Here is a 23,075-nt window from a genome sequence, read left to right on the forward strand (position 1 = left end):
ATCCGAATTCTAGTGTGGAATACAAGGGATTTGTTTGTTATGTGTTTGAAATTGAATTTTTATTTGAAGTTTAGTTAAATTGTAGTTTAATGTAATATTTTATAAAATAAAAAATACTCTAATATATTTATATTGAAAATCTTAGGTGAATAATGTAGTTTTGGGTTTAGATTACAAAGCATACACACCCAAAGATTAGTTTAATCTGAATTAATATTGCATGGTGTACTGCCTGTTTTCTTGCCTTTACCAACATCTGTTGTGTTCATTCTTTCTTCCTTTTTCTTCTTTTCGTATTTTTTTTTATCTTGTTTTAATTTTGTAGGGGGAGGGGAGATTTCGTTCTTTCTTCTTATTTTATTTATTGTTATTATTTTTTAGGGGTGTGTGGAAGAAGGTGCAGGGGGGCTGTAAGTGGATTCATATCACAGTTGGATGGTGGGTAAAAAGAAAGAATAAAGGTGTAATAAAAAAGGGGACAAGTGTTTAAATGATGTAAGGATGCTTTAATTATGATGGAATTATGATGGAAAATAAAGCAAATCACCACTAACAAAGTCCAAAAATCAAATCAATTATTATATTATACATGATGATTCATTGACTTGAAAAATCAAACAGCAGCCCACCTAGCAGTCCTGGCTTAATTTTTTTCTGTCATTTTTTCATCTCTAACACACACTTTCCAAAATAAAAAATGCATGCATCCAGTAATCTAACCTTTTTCCTTTTATTTTTCACATATACAAAGATCACATTTCTAACATACACAATCAAGAATCATATGCTTCCAGCAATCTAACTGTTTCACTTTTATTTTAGTACCAAAGCAAAGAGAAGGCATGGAAATATAAAGAGTGAACATCCAAACCCAAATTCTAATTACTTCATCAAGTGTAACACCTCACAAGATTATATAGATATGCAAAAAAAACAACCTGATGGGGAAAAATGAAAATAAATTATCATTGTGAAGTGTTTTAATGGAGCCCTCCATTCTCATTTGGCTGCAACATTCACTTCTTTCCGAGGATTGAGAGTTAACTAGAGCAAAGCTTTTCCAGGGCTAAGTTCTCGTCGCCACCAACGCTTTCCAGAGCATTCCTTACCTGAGCTTCAGGGAAGCCCATCTCAACAAGCTTTTGCACCTGTCAAGAATTATCACAAAAGTTGGATGCTATAGCCAGATATGTGATGCATTTGGGAGTTGGGTCTGGGGAATTTTAACGTTTTAACAACCAGCTTTGTGATATAGCAAAATCTGTCACAAAAGGATGGGTAAAAGAGAGGAGATTTTGCAAACCTTCTCCTCCACGCCGAGAGATGATGTTTTTGCAAATGCTTCGGTCCAGTAACGAGCAGTGCCCACAAAAGTTTGGTGGTCCTTAAGGTACTGGGGTATGGGCAAAGACTATAAATCAGTAAATGAAGATGGATTGGAAAAGAATGAGAAGATTATTAAATAAAAAGCAGATACTAGCCAGCCAGGCTGATAACATTATAGCATATGGAAGAACAAGAACAAGAATGATGTCTTAAAGAAAAATCTAACAAAAGGAAGAGTACGAAGAAAAAATGCAGATATGAGCAGCACCTGCTGTGCAACCACAGCATCCTGGGGGTCGGCAGGTTCCGGGGCAGAGAGAAGCGCTTGAATAGAAAGAAGTGCTGTTTTCAAAGTCAGTGCCGGGCTCCACTGGTCTTTCAGGATATCCAGGCATATGGCACCACTCTGGCTGCTTATGTTAGGATGCCTTGGATGGAAATGAAAGCAACGAACATATAAAGAATTTGTGAAGCACCACACCAAAGACTCATTTACAGTCGAGAAGTGAAAAGAATGTCAAGAAACTAAATAATTGTTGTTGGCCTATTCCTCAAATCAGAATGAGGAACAAACATAATAGAACCTGTGTCCCCACATATCTCCAAAAGATGTACAAATATAACTCCTGTTTTTTTAAAATCAAATATTCTTTCATAAAGACATTGTGCAGACACCAAATACAACACAATAAATTTTATATAGTTATATTAAAACCATTCCCCTGTGCTTGCTATAACATACCATACTTTAGTGGCAAACCGCATTTTGGGAGGCTCAAAAGGGTAACCATCTGCAAAGGAAAAGACAATCAAATTGTAGGTAACTATTCTACAAGAGACATCCCTTCAAAGTAAAGACAAATAATGTTCCCCCACAATACCCAAAAGCTCATCTCAAAAGAAATATGTAATCCACCCCATAGAAGGGGGAAGTAGGCAAGCAAAGGATTACAACCTTTTTACTGCAGTGCTCCCTCAACAATTTCCCATCAAATTATAGTGAATTCCTTGGAAAAAAATAAGTTTTACAGTTCATACAAAACCAGACCAAGAACAGCACAGCAATGCTCCTGCAAGAATCTTATCTTGATATAGTGGTATAGCAGAAACCATTACATATTAATCCTTTCCAGGCATTTCTTCATTTTCCTAACTCAACCAAGCCAGGTTATATATGTTCCGTATCTGATTAAATGTCAACTAAGAAAAGAAACAGTAGGATCTGCTGCAGGAATTCAATTGTTTATATATATGACTCAGTGCATAGACAAATACAGATGATCCAAGATCATACATTTCTGCAGTCACTAGACATTGCAACATCAAATGTATAATGAAACGGTGAATTAAAGTGATTTGGGGAAAATGGTTACAACCCAACAAATAAATCAACTTGTTCATCAACCTCAAAAAATGAGAAACCGTCCTATAGAATTAGAATCATGTCAATGTAACAAAACCACCTTAATCCCAACGGAAAATTCCCACCATTTTCCATTTCAATACACAAAGAAAAAGATACCATTTACCCCCAAACATATGTAACTCAACAATCTAACCAGCGAAGTACAGATTATTATCATTGCAGAGAAAAGGGCATCACTTCCAAACGCAGAAAATGAAAACCCCATCAATACACACACGCGACAGAGAAGACAACAGCACAAACAAACCCAAAACTACGACATGCCTAAATTGCAGGCAGTAAAAACACAATCCAATAGTTTCACTACATCGTTTCCAATCAAACTCACAATCGCGTAACACTAAACCAGAAATTCAACGTAGCAACGAGAGAATTGATTACCTGGCAAAGTGATGTCGATCTTGAAGGTGCCGCCTTCGTAAGGAGTACCAAGCGGACCGGGGATTGTGCCCAGCAACTGGGTCAAATTAGCCTCACTCTTAGGGATTACCTTTATCCCCGATACCTCGAAATCCCTATTGCACTCTTGAAGCTCCTTCTGCACCCTCGCAAAATCCACCATTCTCTCACTTCTCCTCGTAAACAATTACAAAGAATCGCTTCGATAAAACCCTCAAATGCAGCAACTTATCGCGGTTTCGGCAACCAGTTGCAGTGAAGCGATGGAAATTTTCTCCTCAGTGCATCATCAACCAACAACTCTCCTTTACTCTCTACCCTGGAAAAGAAAAAAGCGCGTTGCAATCTGGCAGTGGGCTAAAGTGCTGAAACCAAAACTGCCCACTGTTCTGAGCTCATATTCCTTATTTTGGAATTATTATTGTATAAATCTTGTATATATTTTTTTCTTTTTTCTAAATAAGCCCAAAATAAATGAATATCAGACAATTAGGGAATAGGATACGCCATAGCATTAACAGGCAGATACTGGGTCGTGTTTTAATTATTAAAATTAATTTGCAATTTAATATTGATGCAGAAGTAGTGTCACTTACTACTATCTTTGCTTTAAAAGTTATAGTAGTAATGATAATCAAAGCAAATTTCCATTTGGAGAATAAGAATTTGGGCTCTCCTATTGGGCCGAAAACTTTTATAAGCCCAGATATAAGTTAAGCCCAAATTCGCATACGTTATAGTATAGACCACTTTAACATGTAAGGGTGTGTTTGTTTGGAGGTTTGGATTTTGAGTGGGGATTTGAATAGTAAAAATTTTGAATTTGAATAGTTGTATGATGTGATATAAATAGGGGTTGATGTGATGTTTTAAATGTAAAATTGATTTTTAGTATAATATAAAAAATGAAAAATAAGTGTTTGATTTGATGTTTTTGGGAAAAAAAAAATTGGGATGAATAGTAGAAGTCCACCAAAATCTTTCAAACAAACACACCCTAAATGTCAATGTAGATTAAATTCAATGGAAATTAATCTGTGCTTGCTTTGTTTATTCACATTTCAAAAATATTACATCTTGAATATTCTCAAATTTTTTAAATTCCGAAACTCTGTTATCTAGACACAAGCTTAATGTTTGAATTTGGATCTAAATTAATAGGTATTTTATATGAAAATTTATTAGTATTTGATACCATTCTATAACAACTTTTGTGAATGAGGAGTAGTTACTAAAAAAAGAAAGAATGGCGGACAGATGGCAGGATGAGGAAGGGTAGAGAACACCTCACCTCACCTCACCTCACCTCATTAATATCGCAGTTCTCGTGACTTGTAAGCAATAATTACATTGCATTGGTTGGCTCCCTATTTGATTTGGGGGTGTAAGTGTAACCTGTCCTGTCCTCTATCAAATTTAGTTATCATAGTACTATTTCTTTCCAAGACCTAACCGAAGTAGTAATTTAATTAAATAAACTGTTATTTCTAGGAAATTAAATTAAATTAGGTTGCATAGACGTGTTCGTTTCGTGGGCACAAATTATAGATTTTTTTATTTTTTTTTTTATAACTTGGGAATCCGCGGCCGCTATCCGAAAGTACGCATTAGATAAACTTTCGATCGAATTTAATATCTTACAAATCAGGCCCGACGAAAAGATCACACTAAACGAATCATGTGTGATAGGTGATCTGAAATATCGAGGATTTGAACCCATAACGTCACAGTCCCAAGTCCACCCCCTACGTCACCGCCGGCCCTTACCGGACACAAATTATGGATTTTGAGATAGCCTGTGCTGCGTCTATCTGTACAGTCCCCACCACTACATACATACGTACTACAGCCGTGTTCTATTTTTCTTACCATTCCTTTGTTTAATTTAATTCTTACTATATTCCGACCGTCCTTTCTATTTAACACCCAACCAAAGGCCTTCGATGCATTAGCAATACTGGCTCTGGCTTATGGGGGAATTTTAGAGGCACATACATTTATATATATATATATATATATCCAAATCCTTCTCTGCCAACACTTGTTATTTATTTATTTTCACAACTTTCCAATAAATTAAGTTTTCATAAATTGTTTATTGTTTCGTAGGGTTTAATCCATCTTACTGGAGGTGGTGCATCATTTGGACGGAAATCTATACGTTTTTAGAGAATCAGAAAATAAAAGGGTGTCACGCAATCATTCATTCCGGTAACAAACAAGAATTAATGAAATGATATATATACACGTACTGAAATAAAATATATATCATCGTGTGCAATCAGTCTAATATGGAAAATTAATCTTACATCTGAAATAAATTGCCACGTACACACATACATTAGTGATTAAATACAATATTTTGAAAGAGAACATTATATATATATATATATATGCGAGATAATACAAAATTCAGCTTTAAGTTGATCGGGGGTACAATAATCAAAGTAATTTGAATATGTAATGTTAAATATTTCGGATTGTGTTATTTGTGTGTGTATTTTTTATAAATATGATCAAAATTATTTTTAAATTTATTATTACTCGACTATCTAATCATTTAAGGATTTATCTACTCACACAATATAATATTCATGTAATCGCGACAACTCATGAATATTTCAAGAGTATAATAGTCTAATCACACTGTAATAACATATAAGAGAGCTATTATTATAATTCAACAGTCAATATGAATATTAATGAATTTATTTATTTATTTTTTCACTATCATTATTACGCAAAATAAACAATAAATATAATTTTCCTCAAATATGATTTCCAAAAGACAAATAGAGACACCAAAAATGATTTCGAGACCAATTTCATACATTGCTATTTAATTACAATAATAGTCCTTTGTAATAAACTAGAGAGAGAGAGAGAGAGAGAGAGAGAGAAGGATTGTGAAATTGTGGGTTGGGACAAACAGAAACGAGATGATGAAGATAAAGGCCCAACAAATGAAATGAAATATTTATTGGCAACAGGAAAAAAGAGAAAGGGGAGAGGAGAGAATCAGAAAGAAATGCGAGGGGCCGATGGCGGAATATAGGATAGCAAGATTGACTGCATTCTTTTTGCTAACCAAAAAGCTTTTACCAGAGATATAAACCCACGCCCATAGGATACATAGATAGATAGGAGGATTCAAGAACGAACAAAATCAATACCAATTACCAAATGCCACAAATTCCCTCAATTTTCCACTAGATTTTATTCCCCAAAAAGAATTAAAAATCGCCGCTGGGTGCTTCTGGATGTGGATGTAATTATCTTTAATTTCCAGCTTTGACGATGATCGATTGCGTGATTTATGCTGTTCGGCGTTGATTCATCGGGTTCGGATGCATTCGGGCAAATTTATGGGTGCTGGGTTTATGTAGTTTGGTTCTTCAGCATTATCTATCTGTTAAGGAGTTTCTATTGATGTGATATGGTTGAAGATGAACCTGCGATGATTTTGTGAGTTTCCCTTTTTATTTTTGGACGCGATGCTCTGAATTAGAATGATTTCTCAATCTAACTGTGGTTTGATTTTCTGGAATGGAAATTTTGCTACCGAATCTGGGGAGAGTTTGCTGAGCTTCTTTTCAATCCCTTATTTTTTTTCTTTTACAGAAATTCTTACCTGTTTTTACTGTTGATTGAGCTGAATTTCATTGTCACTGAATAATGGGATTTTCTACATATAGATATGTGAACTGGATTTGTCCTTTGCTTCGGTCATGGGAAGATGATTGTTTCACAGTCAATATTCTTTGTTATTTCAAGAAAAGATTGGTAGTTTGCTGCTTGTGTTTGTGTAATGATTTATTGTTGTTCTCTGTATAAGTAAAGAGAATTCTAATCATCCTATCTGTTATGCGTTTGTGATGGTCTTTATCTGCTGTGTTGCTGATGGGGATTGTATTTGGAATTATGTTTTGGTGTTTAGATTCATTTGGCAGCACATCATTGTTCTAGAAGATTGATATTATGATTACACAATTGGAAATGACTGAAAGATCTGTGCAGGAAGGTTGATCTTCTGACTCGAAATTTGTGAGGTTATTGTAAAGTTGAAGGAGAAAATTGCAGGGCTCGAAATGGGATTACCTCAAGTCCCTCCTGGAAAGATATGTGAAGAAGTTTCTACATCCACAAGTGCAATAATGCAAATTCCGACACGGTTTGGGGAGGTACGGAGCTTTGGACTGAACGAGATGAATCTAAGTAATGCTAACAATCGAATGCCGGGTGAATTTTCATGCCCTCCACCAGCAAAGGAGTCTGAATTGATAGGTTTGCACAAGGATGGTGTAGTGAGCATGCATAAACTGAGGATTAATTCCATCGACAAAAGTCGCATGATATCTTATCATGCCAGAAAGGACATTCAATCTCCAGCTTCGAGGATTGTAGGGTTTGAACCCTATGTGGCAATCAACCATGCCAATCACTATGAGGACAAAATATCTGATGACAGCATTGTTCATTTGTCTTGTGGAAATGACGTGGCTTCTAACTCAAGCGAAACCTCAAGTTCATTGGCGAGGAAACGACTATTATCTCCTCTAAACGGGATGCTTTCAAATGATGAATTTAGAGGTGAGCATCTAGAAATAGGAAGCACATTCCAACGCCGTAATCTCCACCTAGAAGGTATTAGTGGCAGCAGTATTTCAAAAGAGAATAAAAAGGCTCACATAGGAAACTTGGAGTACGATAGTGCTTCTATTTGGTCTGCGCCCAGATATTCAGGGAGCAACGAGGAAGGTTGTGGAACCATATCCAGAATAGTCACAGATGGGCCTTTACTTGAAAACTGTGAGCACAGATTGTTGAATTCTAGCTTACCTTGGAGTGGTATTTGTTGCAATGGAAGAGATGAATTACCTTCGCAACTTGATGGGCTTCAGGATGCAATTATCTCCCCGCCATTTTCTCTATCTCCTCTCGGGCCAAGATTTTGTGGGAGGATAAGAAATTCAAGAGGATCGGGAGATTCCAAGAGAGAGTTCAATGATAGTTATATAACTTTTAAGGACGTGGAACAATCTCTCGAAGGAACTATTTCTGGGTATCTGTCTTCTCCTAAAGTTGAGAATATAACAGAGGCCAGTAAAGGGTTTGAAGATGATGAAAATTTCTTCATGAACTTTGAGCAACTGACTCCTGAAAGTTGCATATCGACGCAAGGGCAGACAGTGCTAACAGCTCAAAATGCTAAAGTGGGCAGAAGTTTAAGTGGCTTATCTGTCCGAAGATCTTTGGTCGGTTCATTTGAGGAGTCATTGCTGTCTGGTAGATTAGCTTCAGGGATAGTAAATCAGGTATGTGTCCTTTGCAATAAATGGATCAATTGAAGATGTTTTTGACAATATATTGTTTCTTTGTTTGATATTATTAGTTGATTTCATAATAAATAAATAAATGATACGTATTCTTTTAAGTTTAGTATCATTATAAGTTTAAGCTTTTTAGGTGAGATGATCATTTAACAGACATTTTTGTATTGTTTCTCCTATGCAGAAAATTGATGGTTTCCTTGCTGTTCTGAATATCACTGGAGGAAAGTTTTCGCCTCATCCACAAAAACTGCCATTTTCTGTGACAAGTTTAGATGGTGATAATTACTTATTGTATTACTCATCCATAGATCTTTCCGGAAGTTTATCATCAAGCAAATGTGAAGGTCCGATGTTGAAAAGAAGCCTCAGTGCTAACAGCTCGTCTGATGAAAAGTCCCGTCTGAGAATACCAATGAAGGGGCGATTGCAATTGGTAATTGTGATATGCTCTCTGTCTTTATGTTTATTTTCTTACCCCTTATGGCCCTAATTAACACAATTCCGTAATGTTAATTAGATAATGACTTCCTAATGCAATATTGAGCACATTAAACCTTAACACGCAATGATATATCATTTTTGCAATTTGGTGAAAAATAAACTTAATAGTGTTATTTTGTGAATTTGACGGTGAGTTTGGCTCAGCGTTTATGTCTCCCATGTGAGTTTCTATGCTTGTGTTGTAACAATGTAGTTTCTTTGCAGGTCTTAAGTAATCCCGAAAGAACACCGATTCATACATTCTTCTGTAACTACGATCTTAGCGACATGCCAGTTGGTTCAAAGGTACATTTGAAATGATTTCATTCGATCCCAATCAGCAACACTTCATTCGAAAACATACTTGGTCTCAATGTTCTATTTCTAAAATCTGACATTTTCGTCGGTTTCCACTTCTTAGACATTTCTGCGCCAAAGGGCAACTCTAGCTTCAGATAGAGGAGGGCAGAAAGATTCTGGTGCGCGAAAATGTCAATTTCGGGTGATGATTCTTGACTTCCGTGGGCAATCGTTACTAATACACGTCGAACTGTTGCAGGTGCCGTATTAGACAATAGTTGCCGAAACAACAATAGTAGTACGGACAACGCTCCTTTCCCCATCTCCGGGAGTGGAGTATGTAGCTCGTCGAAAATCAACAAAAATACGAACTCTGGCGCGCTCCGCTACGCCCTGCATCTTCGTTTCATCTGTCCCCACCGAAAAAAGTCCCCGAAAGCAGGTTTGAAGAGCCAATCTGGTGGCCCGTCATCTCTCCCTTCGAAAACTGGAATCGACAGTGAATCTGATCGTCGATTCTACTTGTACAATGATATGAGAGTCGTATTCCCTCATCGCCATTCCGATTCTGATGAGGGCAAGGTATGTTCTAACCTGCGATTTTCTAACGACTTTTCCCTATTCAATTGGACATTTACGGCACATTTGAATTCTGTCTTTATCATTCGCTCTTACACTGACTTGTTTGTGTAAACATGATCATATTCTTACGATCCGGTAATAATGGCGCAGCTGCACGTGGAATGCGACTACCCGTCGAATCCGAAGTACTTCGACATCTGCCTATGAGAGGAGACAATCACATATCATATATATATATATATATGAGGTAGCTGCAGATTTACTAAGTAATTTGGTTCTATCTTTCCTGTGTACATATATATATATAATTATATATATCTGTGTGTGTGATCTGTACATTTATTGTTGTGGTTGGTGTTAGAACAGCCCGGGCTCTTTGGACGCCATGAAGGTTGTCTCACCCCATCTCGTGTCGTGTTATGTTATGGTTATGTTAAATTGTTAATAAACTGCAGCAGCAACTCGGGTTGCAGAAACTGTACATTCCATGTCTTAAGAAAAAGTAGCTTTCCAGCATTGAAGTTCGTTTGTTGGTGTTGATGATGTGTACATGTAATGTAACTTCGCCTGAACTATAATTTGGCCTTCCTATTTATGAGCCACCCAAGTTGGAAGCTTCTCGTTTGTGTTTTGGCAAGAATAAATAATAAATAAATTAGTCCCAAAGGACGGTGGGGTGGTGCGCGGTTGGATTCCTGACATCAAGATTATGGATTCAAACTTTCGATACCTCAACTCATATTTATCTTTATAAATATAATATTAAAAAATAAATAATCATTATTTTTTGACATAAAATATTCAAATCTACTATTTGAATTAAATTCAACCTTATAAATTTCAGTTTAGGAAATTCTAGTTAACCTTGTAATATGGATTTGTGATTTTTATGGGTAAAATAAATACATACAAAGAAATTCAAATAAGAAATGTAAATGATTTCTTGTTAACTATAGTTCTTTCGTGTACAATTAGTATAATTATTTTATCATTTTGAGTTCAAGATATTTATTTTTTTATTTAGTAAGTGTAACTGGCACATAATAGTAAAATACCCTTATGCTTAATATAGAATTATAAACTACCATTATTTTATTTTATGATATATACATTCATTATATTCTCAAGAATATTTGGAGTAATGTCCGTAAGGGATGGTGTGGTGTGTGGGGGTTGGACGTGTGACCGTGAGGTCACGGGAGGTTCGGCCAGGTAATATAATACTCTCCAATGTATGTATTTTTGTTTTGTTATGTCACAAAAAGCAAATGAAGTCAAGAAAAATAATTCACATAAATGTAGAGATGTTGAATATTACTTATTTGGGTTAGCTGACTACTATTTTACTTCAAAATAGATAATGAATCAACAATATCCAAAATTTGAATATATATATATAATATAATATCAGCTGGAGACAATAATGCATGCATTTAGTAGCCCTTAGTTGTGGTTAGAGACACACACAAATATGCATGCATACTGTGTGCATATATAAATAAGTATATCAGATAAGTGTCTTTATCTAAGATTCAGTAATATAATTAAAGAGGGCCTAATCTATTGTCTATCACTAATGGAATATTATTTTTTAAATAATGATGAAAGCATATGAATAGTGTTCCAGGTTGAAATATTTTTTATCATATGGAGTGTGAGTGTCATATACATTGAGAGTCATATCAATAACAAGTTAATTATAGAAATAAGAAAACAATAAATACCTATTCTACCGGTCAAACTTATGCTTATTTTTCAGTTTACCAAACTGTATTTATAATTTCGAATATTTACAAACAATTAAATATTCATGGAATCCAACATATTTTGGACATTTGAAATTATGAAATACGTGCTTAGAAGCTTATAGTCATACTATGTTAAATATATTCTTAATTACAACTGGTTAAACAAAAACATTTTTAATGTGACAATATATATATATATATCAACGTGTAAATAATCAACAAGCATTATATATATATATTGAAGGGAAAGTAGGATATACATTTGGATGATGCTAATTAAGGTTTATCTTGCTATAGTTAATATATATTACTTAAACTAAATAATAAAAAATTAAAAATTGCCTACTATAATTAAGTTCCCCATTGCCATCAAGAAACAGAAACGAAAGGACCACAAACCCAATTCCATGAGTAAATTAATAATAATAATAATAATAATAATAATAATAATAATAATAATAATAATAAAACCATGAATATAATTAAATTAGACTTCTTGATCGATCAACTTCAAGACAACATAGCTAGGCCCCTTCACTACTTATTTATATGATACGTTACGTGTCGGAAACCCTAATTGCCCTAATAATAGGCAAGAAGTCACCAATAATAATTACTACAGCCAACCCAAAACATGCACACAAGCTGTAGTTAATCAAGCCCACCCTGCAAGTATTATACAAATATTTTAATATATTTATTTATTTATTGGACGCACTTATGTTTATATTTAAATAGTAATAAAATATTTTATACGAAATAAATAATACTAGATCTATATCAGAAATTAAAAGTTACGTAATAAGAAAATTAAAAGGAATTTTAAAGAGAATAAAACCTTTATTTTTATATTATTATTATCTCTTTCCTATATAAATATATATTTAATTTATATATAAATATATATTCAATACTTTCTTTTTATTTATATAAAACTGATTTGTGTTCACGGCACACACATATTATTCTTACTTGTATTATAAATTTTTTTACATTCTACAAAATAATACTATCATATTTTATTGACTTACTTACATAAGTGTGTTTCTTTGGATTTGTATTAAAAAGATTTGATTTTAAATTTTTGTATTTAAATAATACTATTTGTTATGATATTTTGTTCCAATATTTTTTTTCTATAAATACAAAATTTAAACAATAAAATTAATTAAAAAAAATTGTCAAAAAACAAAGGGTGTTAATAACACAATTACTCAAAAGCATATTTTTTTTTTAAAAAAATATAGTATAATATATTACACACTTATTATTCTTATATATTTTTATACAATTCATATAACTTACATAAAAAAAAAAAAAATTCAAACTATTTAACTAAAAAGACATGCGCAAATTCATTCTCAAAGACTTTTAAAAGTTTAGTATTTTAAAATATTTAAGATAATAAAAATATTTAATGCAATATTTTATATATAAAAAAATTAATATAATATTTTTAAAAAAAATTAAAATACTATCTAACACTCTAACCCCTCTAGGTATTGTTTAAACAAGGCAATGTTTGAAATACTATGATAAATATTTTAAATTTTTTAAATCAAATTTATCACTCCATTATATCCCAATACTTAAATCAAACACCATCTCCTTATTTCATTAAAAATAAAAAATAAACAAAATCCCTCTAAAACTCAATAAGAAATTCCAAACAAACACAACACACTCACAATTAATCAAAATTCCATATTCATCCCCCATACTTGCTCAACATGGCCACGTCTCCCTCCTACACAATACCTTAAAAACTCCAAAACTCTCCTATAAATGCCACAAACTTATCATCATCATCGATCCCTTATTGGAACCCCTCCAAACTAAACTTGCTCAAAAGCATCAATGGCCACCATTGCAGACAAGTCCATCCACACCCCTCCTCAAAGCCAAAGAGCCAATGCTAATAATTCTATCTTCTTTATTACATCCCAGGTTTTGCTAAGATCATTACTCTTTGCTCTCACTCTAGCCGCTGCATGTCTTATGCTCACCAGCAAGCAGACCGTCGAAGTCTACGGCATCGAAGCTACTGCTAGTTACACTCATTCCCCAGCTTTTCAGTTAATTAATATTCTTCATTGAGCTTTAATTTACTTAATCTTGTCTTTAATTTTCAGGGTGTTATTTTATTTATTTTTTATTGTCCTTGTCTTCTTGTTTTTATGCAGATTCTTTACTTATGTGAATATTGTGGCATTTGTGTTGTCAATTGCTTCGGCTTTTCTTGCTTTTCTGTTGGAGAAAGGAGCTTTGAGTCCACAATACTACTTGTACCTTTTCTTGCATGATCTGGTGAGTTATAAATAAGTATTGGATGTGATATTTTACGTGATTCTGATAGTTTGGATTGAACTAAATTGTCAGATTCTTGTTGCGATATTTGGCTCGGCTTGCGCTGCATCCACGGCCGTTGGATGGGTAGGAAAGTACGGCAACAGTCACACCGGATGGACCGCTATTTGTGACCATTTTGGGAGATTTTGCAACAGAATTATTGCTGCTGTTGTGCTTGCTTATATTGGCCTTGCCTTGTTTATGATCCTCACAGCCATTTCTGCCAAGAGAATTGCATCAAGCCATGGTTAGATATATATACATACATACATATATATATATGTGTACAGTTTGATACGATGATTCTGTTAAATTTATATGTAAAATGATGTGCAATAGTGTGAATAAGATTGTGGCCATGAGGAGTGTCAGCACTGTAATAAACTCTTGTATCCTTAATGAAGGTAATTTAAGGGAAATTGGTCCTCTACGTAATTATGCATATATAGGCTTAGCTTGCCTCTAAGTTATTGAATTTCCTCAGTTAGGACCAATTTCATTTAAAAACTTCATTCAATTTGTGTCACTAAATTGACCCAAGAATATCCTTATTTATTTATTGTTGGGCTTCTGTGGTCATGCTTGTCCTGTGATGACCACTTAGAACAGCTACGTTCATAAGAGCAATTAATGTCCCCTTAGGACACCTTTGTCAACTGAATTTGCATAACTTGTATTCAAAAGAAAAGACTGTTAAGAACATGATCTGCTAACATCAAGCCAGAGGTTATGAACAATGTGGAAGCCAAAAGAATCAAGATCAGACCTAATAAGAATAAAATTTAAAACTGAAGGAGCTAGCTAAAAACACTAGAAAAGATTATTATTATTATTACAGAAAACAGGTTAGCAAATTCATCAGGGCCTAACAAAGACTCCCCACAGCTTCCCATGTCCGAGACCGTCGAGAAGCTTCTTCGCACCATCGACTTCCTTTTCGGCGAGCTTTTTCAGATACTCCCGAGCCCCAGCGGCGACCATTTCTTTCCGGAACCTCTTGGAATGCGCGAGCGCAGCTAGTAACCCGACGGGATGCTTCTTGTCCAAATTCTGCAGCAAAGGGTCCAGCAGCTGAACTGCCAACGCGATTGCCTTCTCTTCCTTCCTTAAAGTCCTCTGATTCGCCGCGCAGTTTATTACCAGCGTCGATAGAGCTTTCGCCGCAGCCTCCTTTTCCTCCACAGCCTTCCCATCCATCATTCTCACCAGCGGTGCAATGCACCCTGTTTCGCCGAATTCCCTCCTTGACTTGCTGCTGCTATTCAGCCCTAAATAATACACTGCTTCTGCAGCAGCTATTCTCGCGCCTTGAACGTCGCAACCCAATACTGAAACTATGCGCGGAACGAAACCGTTTGCTAATAAAGAATCGACTATATTCGGGCATTGGGACAATGATCTCGTCATATGAACAACCACCTCGAGGGATTGAGCAGAGGGAGATGAATCCCAGAAATTTTTCATCCTTGTTATCCCACCTTGAGCAGCGAAAAACAGCCTCAATTCATCGTTTCCGGATACCAAATTGCATAAACATCCGATCGAATTCTCTTGCGCTGGAAAAGTACCCGAATTGCACAATGATAACAGCGTTGACACTGCATTTTCCTCAATGAACTCCCCTCTGATTTCTTCGAAAACAGAGAGGCTTCGGAGGACGGTGGCGGCTAATGCCTGCGAATTCGGCGTTCCTTCGATGCAAACCTCTAACAACGACGATATTCCACCTCGGGATGCAATTGCCCGGGCGTTCTCCTTCGAATTGCTCAGAACTCGAAGAATGATGCACGTTTTTTCCTTTGCAAAAATGCTGCCGGATTCGAGCACTCGAAGCAAGTTGTTTACCAATGGCAATCCCTCCGCGAGCAAGACGTGCTTGCTTGAATCCACGGTGGAGATTTTGGCTATGGCGGAAACTGTCTTCTCCTTGATCTCGGAGGAGGAGCTCGAATCGAGTAAATGGGAAAGGATTGGTATTATCCCCTGCGCCACCGCAATCAGAACGTTCTTATCATCTTCCTGTAGAAGTCCCAGCACCGAATCGAGAGCCGAGCTTTTAGAAGCGTTGGATCCGATCTGCAGCCGCGTCATCAGATTCCGAGCCTCCGCCCGGACTGATTCCCTGGTATTCGAAGATGCCGCCGCCGGCAGCGGCGGCGGAGCGGCGTTTGACGAGGTCGACAAAGCGCCGCTCTGGGAAAGCACTTCGAGGTCGTTGATGTGCGAATCGAGCTTCGCCGACACTGAATCGATGTCGTTCTGCGTCTTGAGCTTCCCACCGGCGGGAGGACTCGGTGATTGGCAGAGGGCGGCCAGAGACGCGGCGGAGGAACAGGCGGCGGAGAGCGACCAGAGAAGGTCCGTCAAAAGCGGGTTTTCCGACGAAATCGGAACTTGGGATAGATGGGATTGCAAAGCGGTGAGTTTCACACTGATCAGTAGCCATTTGCCCTTCAAGAATTGGACTCGATTGATCGATTCTAATAGACCACGAATGGTACCTTCAACTTCAGCCAGCTTCGTCGGCTCTTTCATGGCGTCCGGCGGAGGAGACGACGCCGTATCGGTAAATCCCAAATCCTGACCTCCTAATTCCCAAAAACCATTCGATTCATTGCGCAAACTCGTCCACATTAAAAAAATCGAAGCTTTTCAGAGTACTTTTACAACCTGTGTGAAATAGAATCGATCCTTTCCGCCGCCAGCCAATGGTCAAGTTAACGTCACAGCTGTTCACGCTAACTGCGTCAACTGCACCGCAAATTTTACGCCACGCTATTAGCTGGTTGACTCGACAGATCACAGTTTCCCGCCGTGACTGTGGCTTTATCAAACCTGCCCGCGAACATGGCTCCCGTATCCCGAGGAAAAGGTTCTTGTAGGGCCCACTCCACAATGTATCCGGGTCGGGTATATCCAAATACGGGTCAATGCCCCGGTGGCAATTTGATAAATGTGAATGTAATTAAATGGCTTGGAAGCTAAGCACCCTTAGTTGACTTCAAATGCTAATCATTCTAATTCAGCACCATATATGTTTGTATAAGGTTGTTTGGTAGTAGTCATTATTAATGATTGATTCTTTTTTCGGAAATAATTGCACCTACTTTATTATTTTTTTATTGAGACATTTTTTCTATTATTAACGATAAGTAATCAGTAGGTATTGGGCAGTTTTTATTGGGCCTTCATTTTTGTTGAGTCCAACAATATAGGCCCTAAAATGAGACATTTTGGGCCGACAATTATGGGCCTCATATGAAACAGTTCGTACCTTCATGGAAACTGACAACTGAAAAAGTGACAGTTTCGGAGTTTCCCCAGAGGACAAACGAAGGTGGAAGCGTCAAATCGTTTCTGCCAAATTCAATGGTGTGTTTTCCAATCGATGTTCATTGCTCTGCTATTGGTCCTTACATGTTCATTTTTCTGCATTTTGCACAATCCAGAACTTTTCCATTTATTACAACTCTAAAACGGGTGTATAACAGGAAGCGGAAAGCCGATCTGGAACAGGCATCAATACCCTTGGATACTTACAATGCTGCATTCCTTGTGTGGTGATTATTTGTGTGATCGTTGTTAATGTAGTGATTTTGGCGTATGCCAGGTGCTCCGTGCATTGATTTCATTCTGCTATAAATAAAAAAAATCTGGACTGCTGCCGTTTTTTTGGCTTTACTCGTCCTCTTTGTTTTAGTTTTGATGAATAGGAAGTTTAATCGCTTTAGCTAATATTCTTGACGGCCTTTTGCTTCAGTTTCTGACGGTAGAGATCTTTTATTTGAGTTTGATCTGATATTTGCTTGTTCTTCGTAAAAAAAAATGGAGGTTAAGCAAAACGGTTTTAATGCTGACATGAAGGCTGAAGTAATGCATATTTTGAAAGGTAGAAGTCTTAATATGTTCTGTAGAATATCTTGTTTGTCCATTGTGATTTGTGAAGAGCCATACGCTAAAAGTAAAAGCTTGTTGTTTGATATTAATGCCACAACTGACTATAATGCCAAGACATGCTGAAATTGGATTTATTCTCTCAATTTTAAGCTTTAAGTCTTTGTCTATTGCTTGCCATGCCACCCATTCATACCTCATCAGTGGGATGATATAATCATAGAATACAATATGCAATAGATAAGTATCTGTTTATATTTCATTTCCCTTGAGAGTGATGTTTATGTTCTTTGATGAATGATGCAACAATATTAAACAGTTAATTGGGATTACAGAATCTGTTCAATGCAGAACTGTGCTTGTGATTTGGTTTAACCCTGACAGGGTATAGTTGGGCGTAAGAAGTTTTTGGGATCCATTATTTGTATCATATTTTTGGACAGGGGATGCCAGGTTCATGAGCACAATTTTTACAAATTAGATTTCTATTTTTATTTTTATTGTTATTGTTATTTTTATTTTTTCTCATTAATGTATTCTGAATTGATCAGTTAATCCTGCTTGAACAATTAAGTTAGTAAATCTAATATGATCAATTCATGTTATATTGTTGGTTTTAGATTCAGAATAAATTGCAGGTTTTATTTATCTGTTATTTCCTGGGACCCCATGTTTTTGCTCAAAATGACTCCGGAATCATTTATTTTTTCACAAATTCACGACAACAATGAATTTGTGATATCTAAAGCAAATGGGAGATTATCACAAAGGTGTAGTAAAGGCAATAACAAATGATTATTAACAAAAACCCTCTTGGCCTTTTGTGATTGGATATATTAAGTATAAAATGCTCTAAAACTATTATAAGACTGATGGCTTGTTCTTCTAGACCTTTTGCGGTTGGAAATATAAAATATTGCTGAATTGGAATATAAAAAAGCTCAAATGTACATAAACTTTAATTTAATTGCAGCAGAAAATTACACAGAAATTCAAATTAGAATTAGAGAAGCTAAATATAAGTTAGAAAATCTGAGCTAAGTAGGAAAATCCTTTATAAAAATCCTAAAACCATACTCACATGTGCAGTAAGTCGAAGACTGAAATACCTACTTGTACACAAATCCTGATTTCTGGTACTAATGTTGAAATTGTAGAGTGCTTGTGTCTTTTGTAGCCACAGACCTCAACAATATTTATGTGTGTCATGATCAGTCGAACAGCAAATGGTGTAGACAGTAGAGTGCGTGTGTCTTCTATGCGAATTACAGTGGCTCCATATGGTTAGGCACCTCTCAAATGTTGTCTTTGGCTCTTTGGAAGGATGGATATTGTGATCCAATTTTGTTTGAACTTTAATCAATCACAGGACTACTGCTGGCTTTATAACTTTCATGTCCCAAATAATTCATTATGTTATTTGCTGCCTTAATGATTTTTTTTTTTTTTTAATTTTTTGTGCTGAGGAGACTCTTGAAATTATAGAATTCTAAAAAAATTGATCGCTGAAAAAATACAAATAAAAAACGCTAATTCGCAATTAATTAGGTCAGAAGTGAGGCTATCATTATGCATTTCTTATCTATCCTAGTACTTCCTTTCTTCATTGTTTATGTTATTCCTTTCTCTTGTTTTTCTATATTTGCTTCCATTTGTCACCCTGATTTGATTTTTTTCTTTGATTTCTCCCACCTATGATCCTACCAATGCTTCATATTGTTTTGTACATACTTCACCTCTCATCTAACATGGACATGTTTGTGGGCACAGAATTTGCTGGCAAATCATGGCCCACATGTTTCAGATGTTCTTCTGAGCATCCCTTTTGCTCTTGCAAGTGGACAAGAGGCCTTTTCATGGATTTGTAGATACTATACGAATATCATTTTAAATTTGTATATATTTTAAGTAATCATCTCAAGTTAACGGCATTGGGCTGTCTATCTTTTTATTATCTTGCATCAGTCAGAAAATTTTTCTCGTTTATTCTTGTGAATACATAAACAGAAACCGTTATTATTCTTTTTACACAAGGGAACAGACAAATAGAAGGACATGGATATCCAATTTTTGAGCTGCCATTTGGTAATAACCACATATAAAAATATGATTCACTATTTTATACTTTGGGTGGTATCAGATGTGTCCATGCCTTTGATGCTGATAGTGGTTTTTGTTTAACTGTGTTGAACATGTTATTTCCAAAAGGGCATGTGTTTGATGGTCCTGACACCTCGTGAATTCTGATCTCTTTCAAATACTTGACTAGATGAAGCTTCATTTGTCTTGTTTGTGTAACTGCAGCACATTCTGGAAAACAGAGGATCAATGGAGGGATGGGCACTTTTGCAGGCTAAGGTGACAAGCCTCTTACGTCTTCTTCATATAAACTTAGTTAAGGTAAGACAACATTGTTTATTTGCTTAGCATGGTATTTTGGTGATTACAAAACATGGGCATATGCTATCTGTGCTTGCTTGATAGGGAGTAATTTATCCTGTAAAATATCTGCATCAGTTTTTGTTGCCTCCAAGGTTTTATTTGCTTAATAGTCTGTAATATCAGTAGAATATTCAATAATCTATATCCACCCTGGTAATCTGTGAAGTGAAGGTATTAATGACAGTGGTCCTGGAGGCTTGTGCTTTTCCAGTTTTCCACGTTTTTATTGGTAACAAGATGCATTGATTCTTACTGACTGCTGAATCCATACCCATATCGGTGGACCAAATGTAGAGTGTCTCTTGAGAACACCTGGGAGCCCAACTCCTCTTACCATCATTCATGGTGTAGATCTGGGATGTAATCTTTTGGGTGGCAGACTGCTAGGAGTCTCCAAAATCATTGCTAAATATACACATTATCTTTGAACAACTTTTGGTCAATTACTACTGGTTTAGTATAACTGAAACCCCTTAATATTTGAAATTGAAATAGAATTTAGATTTGGTGATTCACATTTAGAATCTTGTTTGACTCATATGGAGGGTGTGGATGTTCCTATGCCCAATGATGTGCATGTTCAAGGATAATAGGAAATGGACACTATTGCGTGTAACTCCATTCCATAGCATAACTGAACAAGACATTGCTTTGCTTGTGGATAATTTATCTTCACGCCATGGTATGCCTGCAGCCATGTGCATTTTAGCTTGTGATGAGCTTACACGATCTCTGATGTGGTGCAAGGGAGTCAATCCCTGCAGGTCTACTATCGACGAAAACGGCATGAGCCCACCGTTCATGTGCTATCGTTTATTTGATTTCCTATTTTGATATTGTCTGTTTAATACTCATAACCGTTTCTGTTGATGATAGACCTGCAGGGTTGACACTCTTGCACCATATCAATCTCTTTTTAAGAGAAGAAGATTTTGTATGCTAATGGTGAGTCTTTCTTGTGTGCCATAGGCAGAAAGCCTAGATTGAACAATGTTGGAAATGGTTCTTGAAGGTCTAAAGTGACTAGAGTGGAACATTACTTTGCGCAACCTAAGTTCTTAAGTAGGGTATGCTTCTTTTATGCTCCTATAGAGAAATGAAGGCATCCATCATGCATAATACTAGCATGCAAGTTTATGCAGTAGTTATGCATTATGTCATGCCTCCTTAGCATTAGAATCGATTCATCATGTGGTGTCTTATGCAATTCCCATCAGGCAAATTATTACCAGTGCATAGCATACTTGTCTTTGCATGCACTAATAGAATGAGGCAACCTTCCTCATTATTTTTGACAAGCTAAAGTGTATGATATATTTGCAAAACCCAATAGTAGGGGAGAAGGTGACATAAAAGATCTGACGGCTATGAGCAAAACTAGAAGACTTATCCTCATCTATATTGACTCCTTAGGACCATTTATTAATAGGACAAAAAGACCAACGTCCCAACGAGAAAACATAGATTAGAAGAAAAATCAGATAAACCAAGCAGACAAAGGAACGAGTGGGGACGATTACTGAGTCCCATTAAGATAGGCCCTGCCCTTAGATACATCACATGAGGACAGGACACCATACCTTATTTATAAGTCAACGTCACTTCTTCCCTCTTGTTTTCTCCCCTTACCTTATGAACACAGATTAAGCAGACAACCCAATTTAATACCTCAGGTACATGGTACACCCATCCGCCGCCGGGCCCCATCCTCCCACCGCCCTCCCTACGTCTAAACTTGTGCTGAAAGCCACCATAAGTTTACTTTCTGTAGATGATTATTGCTCAATTTTTGACCCCTCAAAATGGTTTTACTGTTTCTAAAAAATTAAGGTCAGTTGATTGAAGTTTGTTTAGAGTGTAATGTTGGAATTGGATGTGAGGACTGATTTCAAGATTAAGGAGAGATAGACTGATTTTCTAGACTAATGAAAAGGGCTGTGTGTATTTTATTATATTGTATTAATATAACATACATAGATAAATCCAAAAGATGCCGACATATATGGGTACAAAAGAAGAGCAGCGAAATGACAATAGTAATAATGTGGATGGGGCAATGGTTTAGTTATTGAAATAGCAATTAAGACAAAATGATGGAAGATCTGTTTGTCTGGGAAATTATTGTTGTTAACCCCACCCACCCCATCCCCAACAAAACATTGATATCTAAGGAGTGTTTATCATCTAATTCTCTATCTTAGATTCATTGAATTGTGAAAACACTCTTGTCCTAGTCCTTGAATAGACCTCATATCCTATTATTTAAATGCTCCCCGTGTTTAATACTACTTGTAATAAAAACACAACATTGAATTCTTACAAAGATGCATAATTTAAAGTCTTTGGATCGTGTGCCAAATCATATTTTTTAGATTTAAATATTTTAAAGGAGATAAAAATAATATAATAATAAGATTGTAGAAAGAACACTATAGTCATACAGAGAAAGAAAGTTCGCTGTCTTTCTTGCACAACGCTTCCATTTTAACTGTTAATCAATTGAAAAATTCAATATAATAAACTTGTTTAATCCTATAGATATATTGATCTGTTAAACAAAATAAATTATATATTGAACTGCATTCAGCAGAGCCGAACTTTTTTGAGGCGGCCAAACCAACCCATAAATTAATTATTAAGATATGCATGAGATGATATTATTAATATGATGTGAGAGAGATCGATCGATCGTTCAAGAACTTGGGACCCTACAGAGCGACAAGTTGATTAGTTTGGTGACAAGAGACCCCACAATTATCTTTTAGTTGACAACTCCACTTCTGTTTTTCCATTCAG

At 35.9% G+C, this 23,075-nt stretch overlaps 5 protein-coding genes across 6 annotated transcripts; 3 read left to right on the top strand and 2 right to left on the bottom strand.

Annotated features, from left to right (window-relative positions):
- Window positions 1-858: 858 nt before the first annotated feature.
- Window positions 859-3,537, bottom strand: LOC127241182 (ubiquitin-conjugating enzyme E2 27). Its single transcript, XM_051260106.1, has 5 exons — window positions 3,134-3,537; window positions 2,069-2,117; window positions 1,595-1,754; window positions 1,304-1,393; window positions 859-1,148 (listed from the first exon to the last, which is right to left on the bottom strand). Exons 1-5 carry the CDS (start codon window positions 3,312-3,314, stop codon window positions 1,041-1,043), a joined length of 588 nt encoding a protein of 195 aa, XP_051116063.1. The 5' UTR covers window positions 3,315-3,537; the 3' UTR covers window positions 859-1,040.
- Window positions 3,538-6,072: 2,535 nt separating this feature from the next.
- On the top strand, window positions 6,073-10,370 carry LOC127240895 (uncharacterized). 2 transcript variants are annotated; one of them, XM_051259752.1, is made up of 7 exons: window positions 6,073-6,616; window positions 7,089-8,466; window positions 8,666-8,917; window positions 9,190-9,270; window positions 9,386-9,443; window positions 9,524-9,846; window positions 9,997-10,370. In XM_051259752.1, exons 2-7 carry the CDS (start codon window positions 7,240-7,242, stop codon window positions 10,051-10,053), a joined length of 1,998 nt encoding a protein of 665 aa, XP_051115709.1. In that variant the 5' UTR covers window positions 6,073-6,616; window positions 7,089-7,239; the 3' UTR covers window positions 10,054-10,370. The 2 variants fall into 2 exon arrangements, with proteins under 2 accessions (XP_051115709.1, XP_051115704.1); XM_051259747.1 differs by having other exon boundaries at window positions 6,074-6,616; window positions 7,169-8,466.
- A 2,998-nt stretch (window positions 10,371-13,368) lies between these two features.
- LOC127240709 (CASP-like protein 1F2) lies at window positions 13,369-14,495 on the top strand. The gene is made up of 3 exons (XM_051259527.1): window positions 13,369-13,669; window positions 13,778-13,901; window positions 13,974-14,495. The coding sequence occupies exons 1-3, from the start codon at window positions 13,452-13,454 to the stop codon at window positions 14,193-14,195; spliced, it is 564 nt and encodes a 187-aa protein (XP_051115484.1). The 5' UTR covers window positions 13,369-13,451; the 3' UTR covers window positions 14,196-14,495.
- Window positions 14,496-14,591: 96 nt separating this feature from the next.
- On the bottom strand, window positions 14,592-16,738 carry LOC127240701 (uncharacterized). Its single transcript, XM_051259514.1, has one exon. It carries the CDS (start codon window positions 16,575-16,577, stop codon window positions 14,802-14,804), a length of 1,776 nt encoding a protein of 591 aa, XP_051115471.1. The 5' UTR covers window positions 16,578-16,738; the 3' UTR covers window positions 14,592-14,801.
- A 463-nt stretch (window positions 16,739-17,201) lies between these two features.
- On the top strand, window positions 17,202-20,886 carry LOC127239188 (uncharacterized). Its single transcript, XM_051257218.1, has 4 exons — window positions 17,202-17,315; window positions 17,435-17,503; window positions 20,142-20,237; window positions 20,451-20,886. The coding sequence occupies exons 1-4, from the start codon at window positions 17,202-17,204 to the stop codon at window positions 20,523-20,525; spliced, it is 354 nt and encodes a 117-aa protein (XP_051113175.1). The 3' UTR covers window positions 20,526-20,886.
- Window positions 20,887-23,075: the final 2,189 nt, after the last annotated feature.

The sequence above is a fragment of the Andrographis paniculata genome, unplaced genomic scaffold (assembly GCF_009805555.1).
Source record: "Andrographis paniculata isolate CXL003 unplaced genomic scaffold, ASM980555v1 Contig18END, whole genome shotgun sequence".
Taxonomy (NCBI): Eukaryota; Viridiplantae; Streptophyta; class Magnoliopsida; order Lamiales; family Acanthaceae; genus Andrographis; species Andrographis paniculata.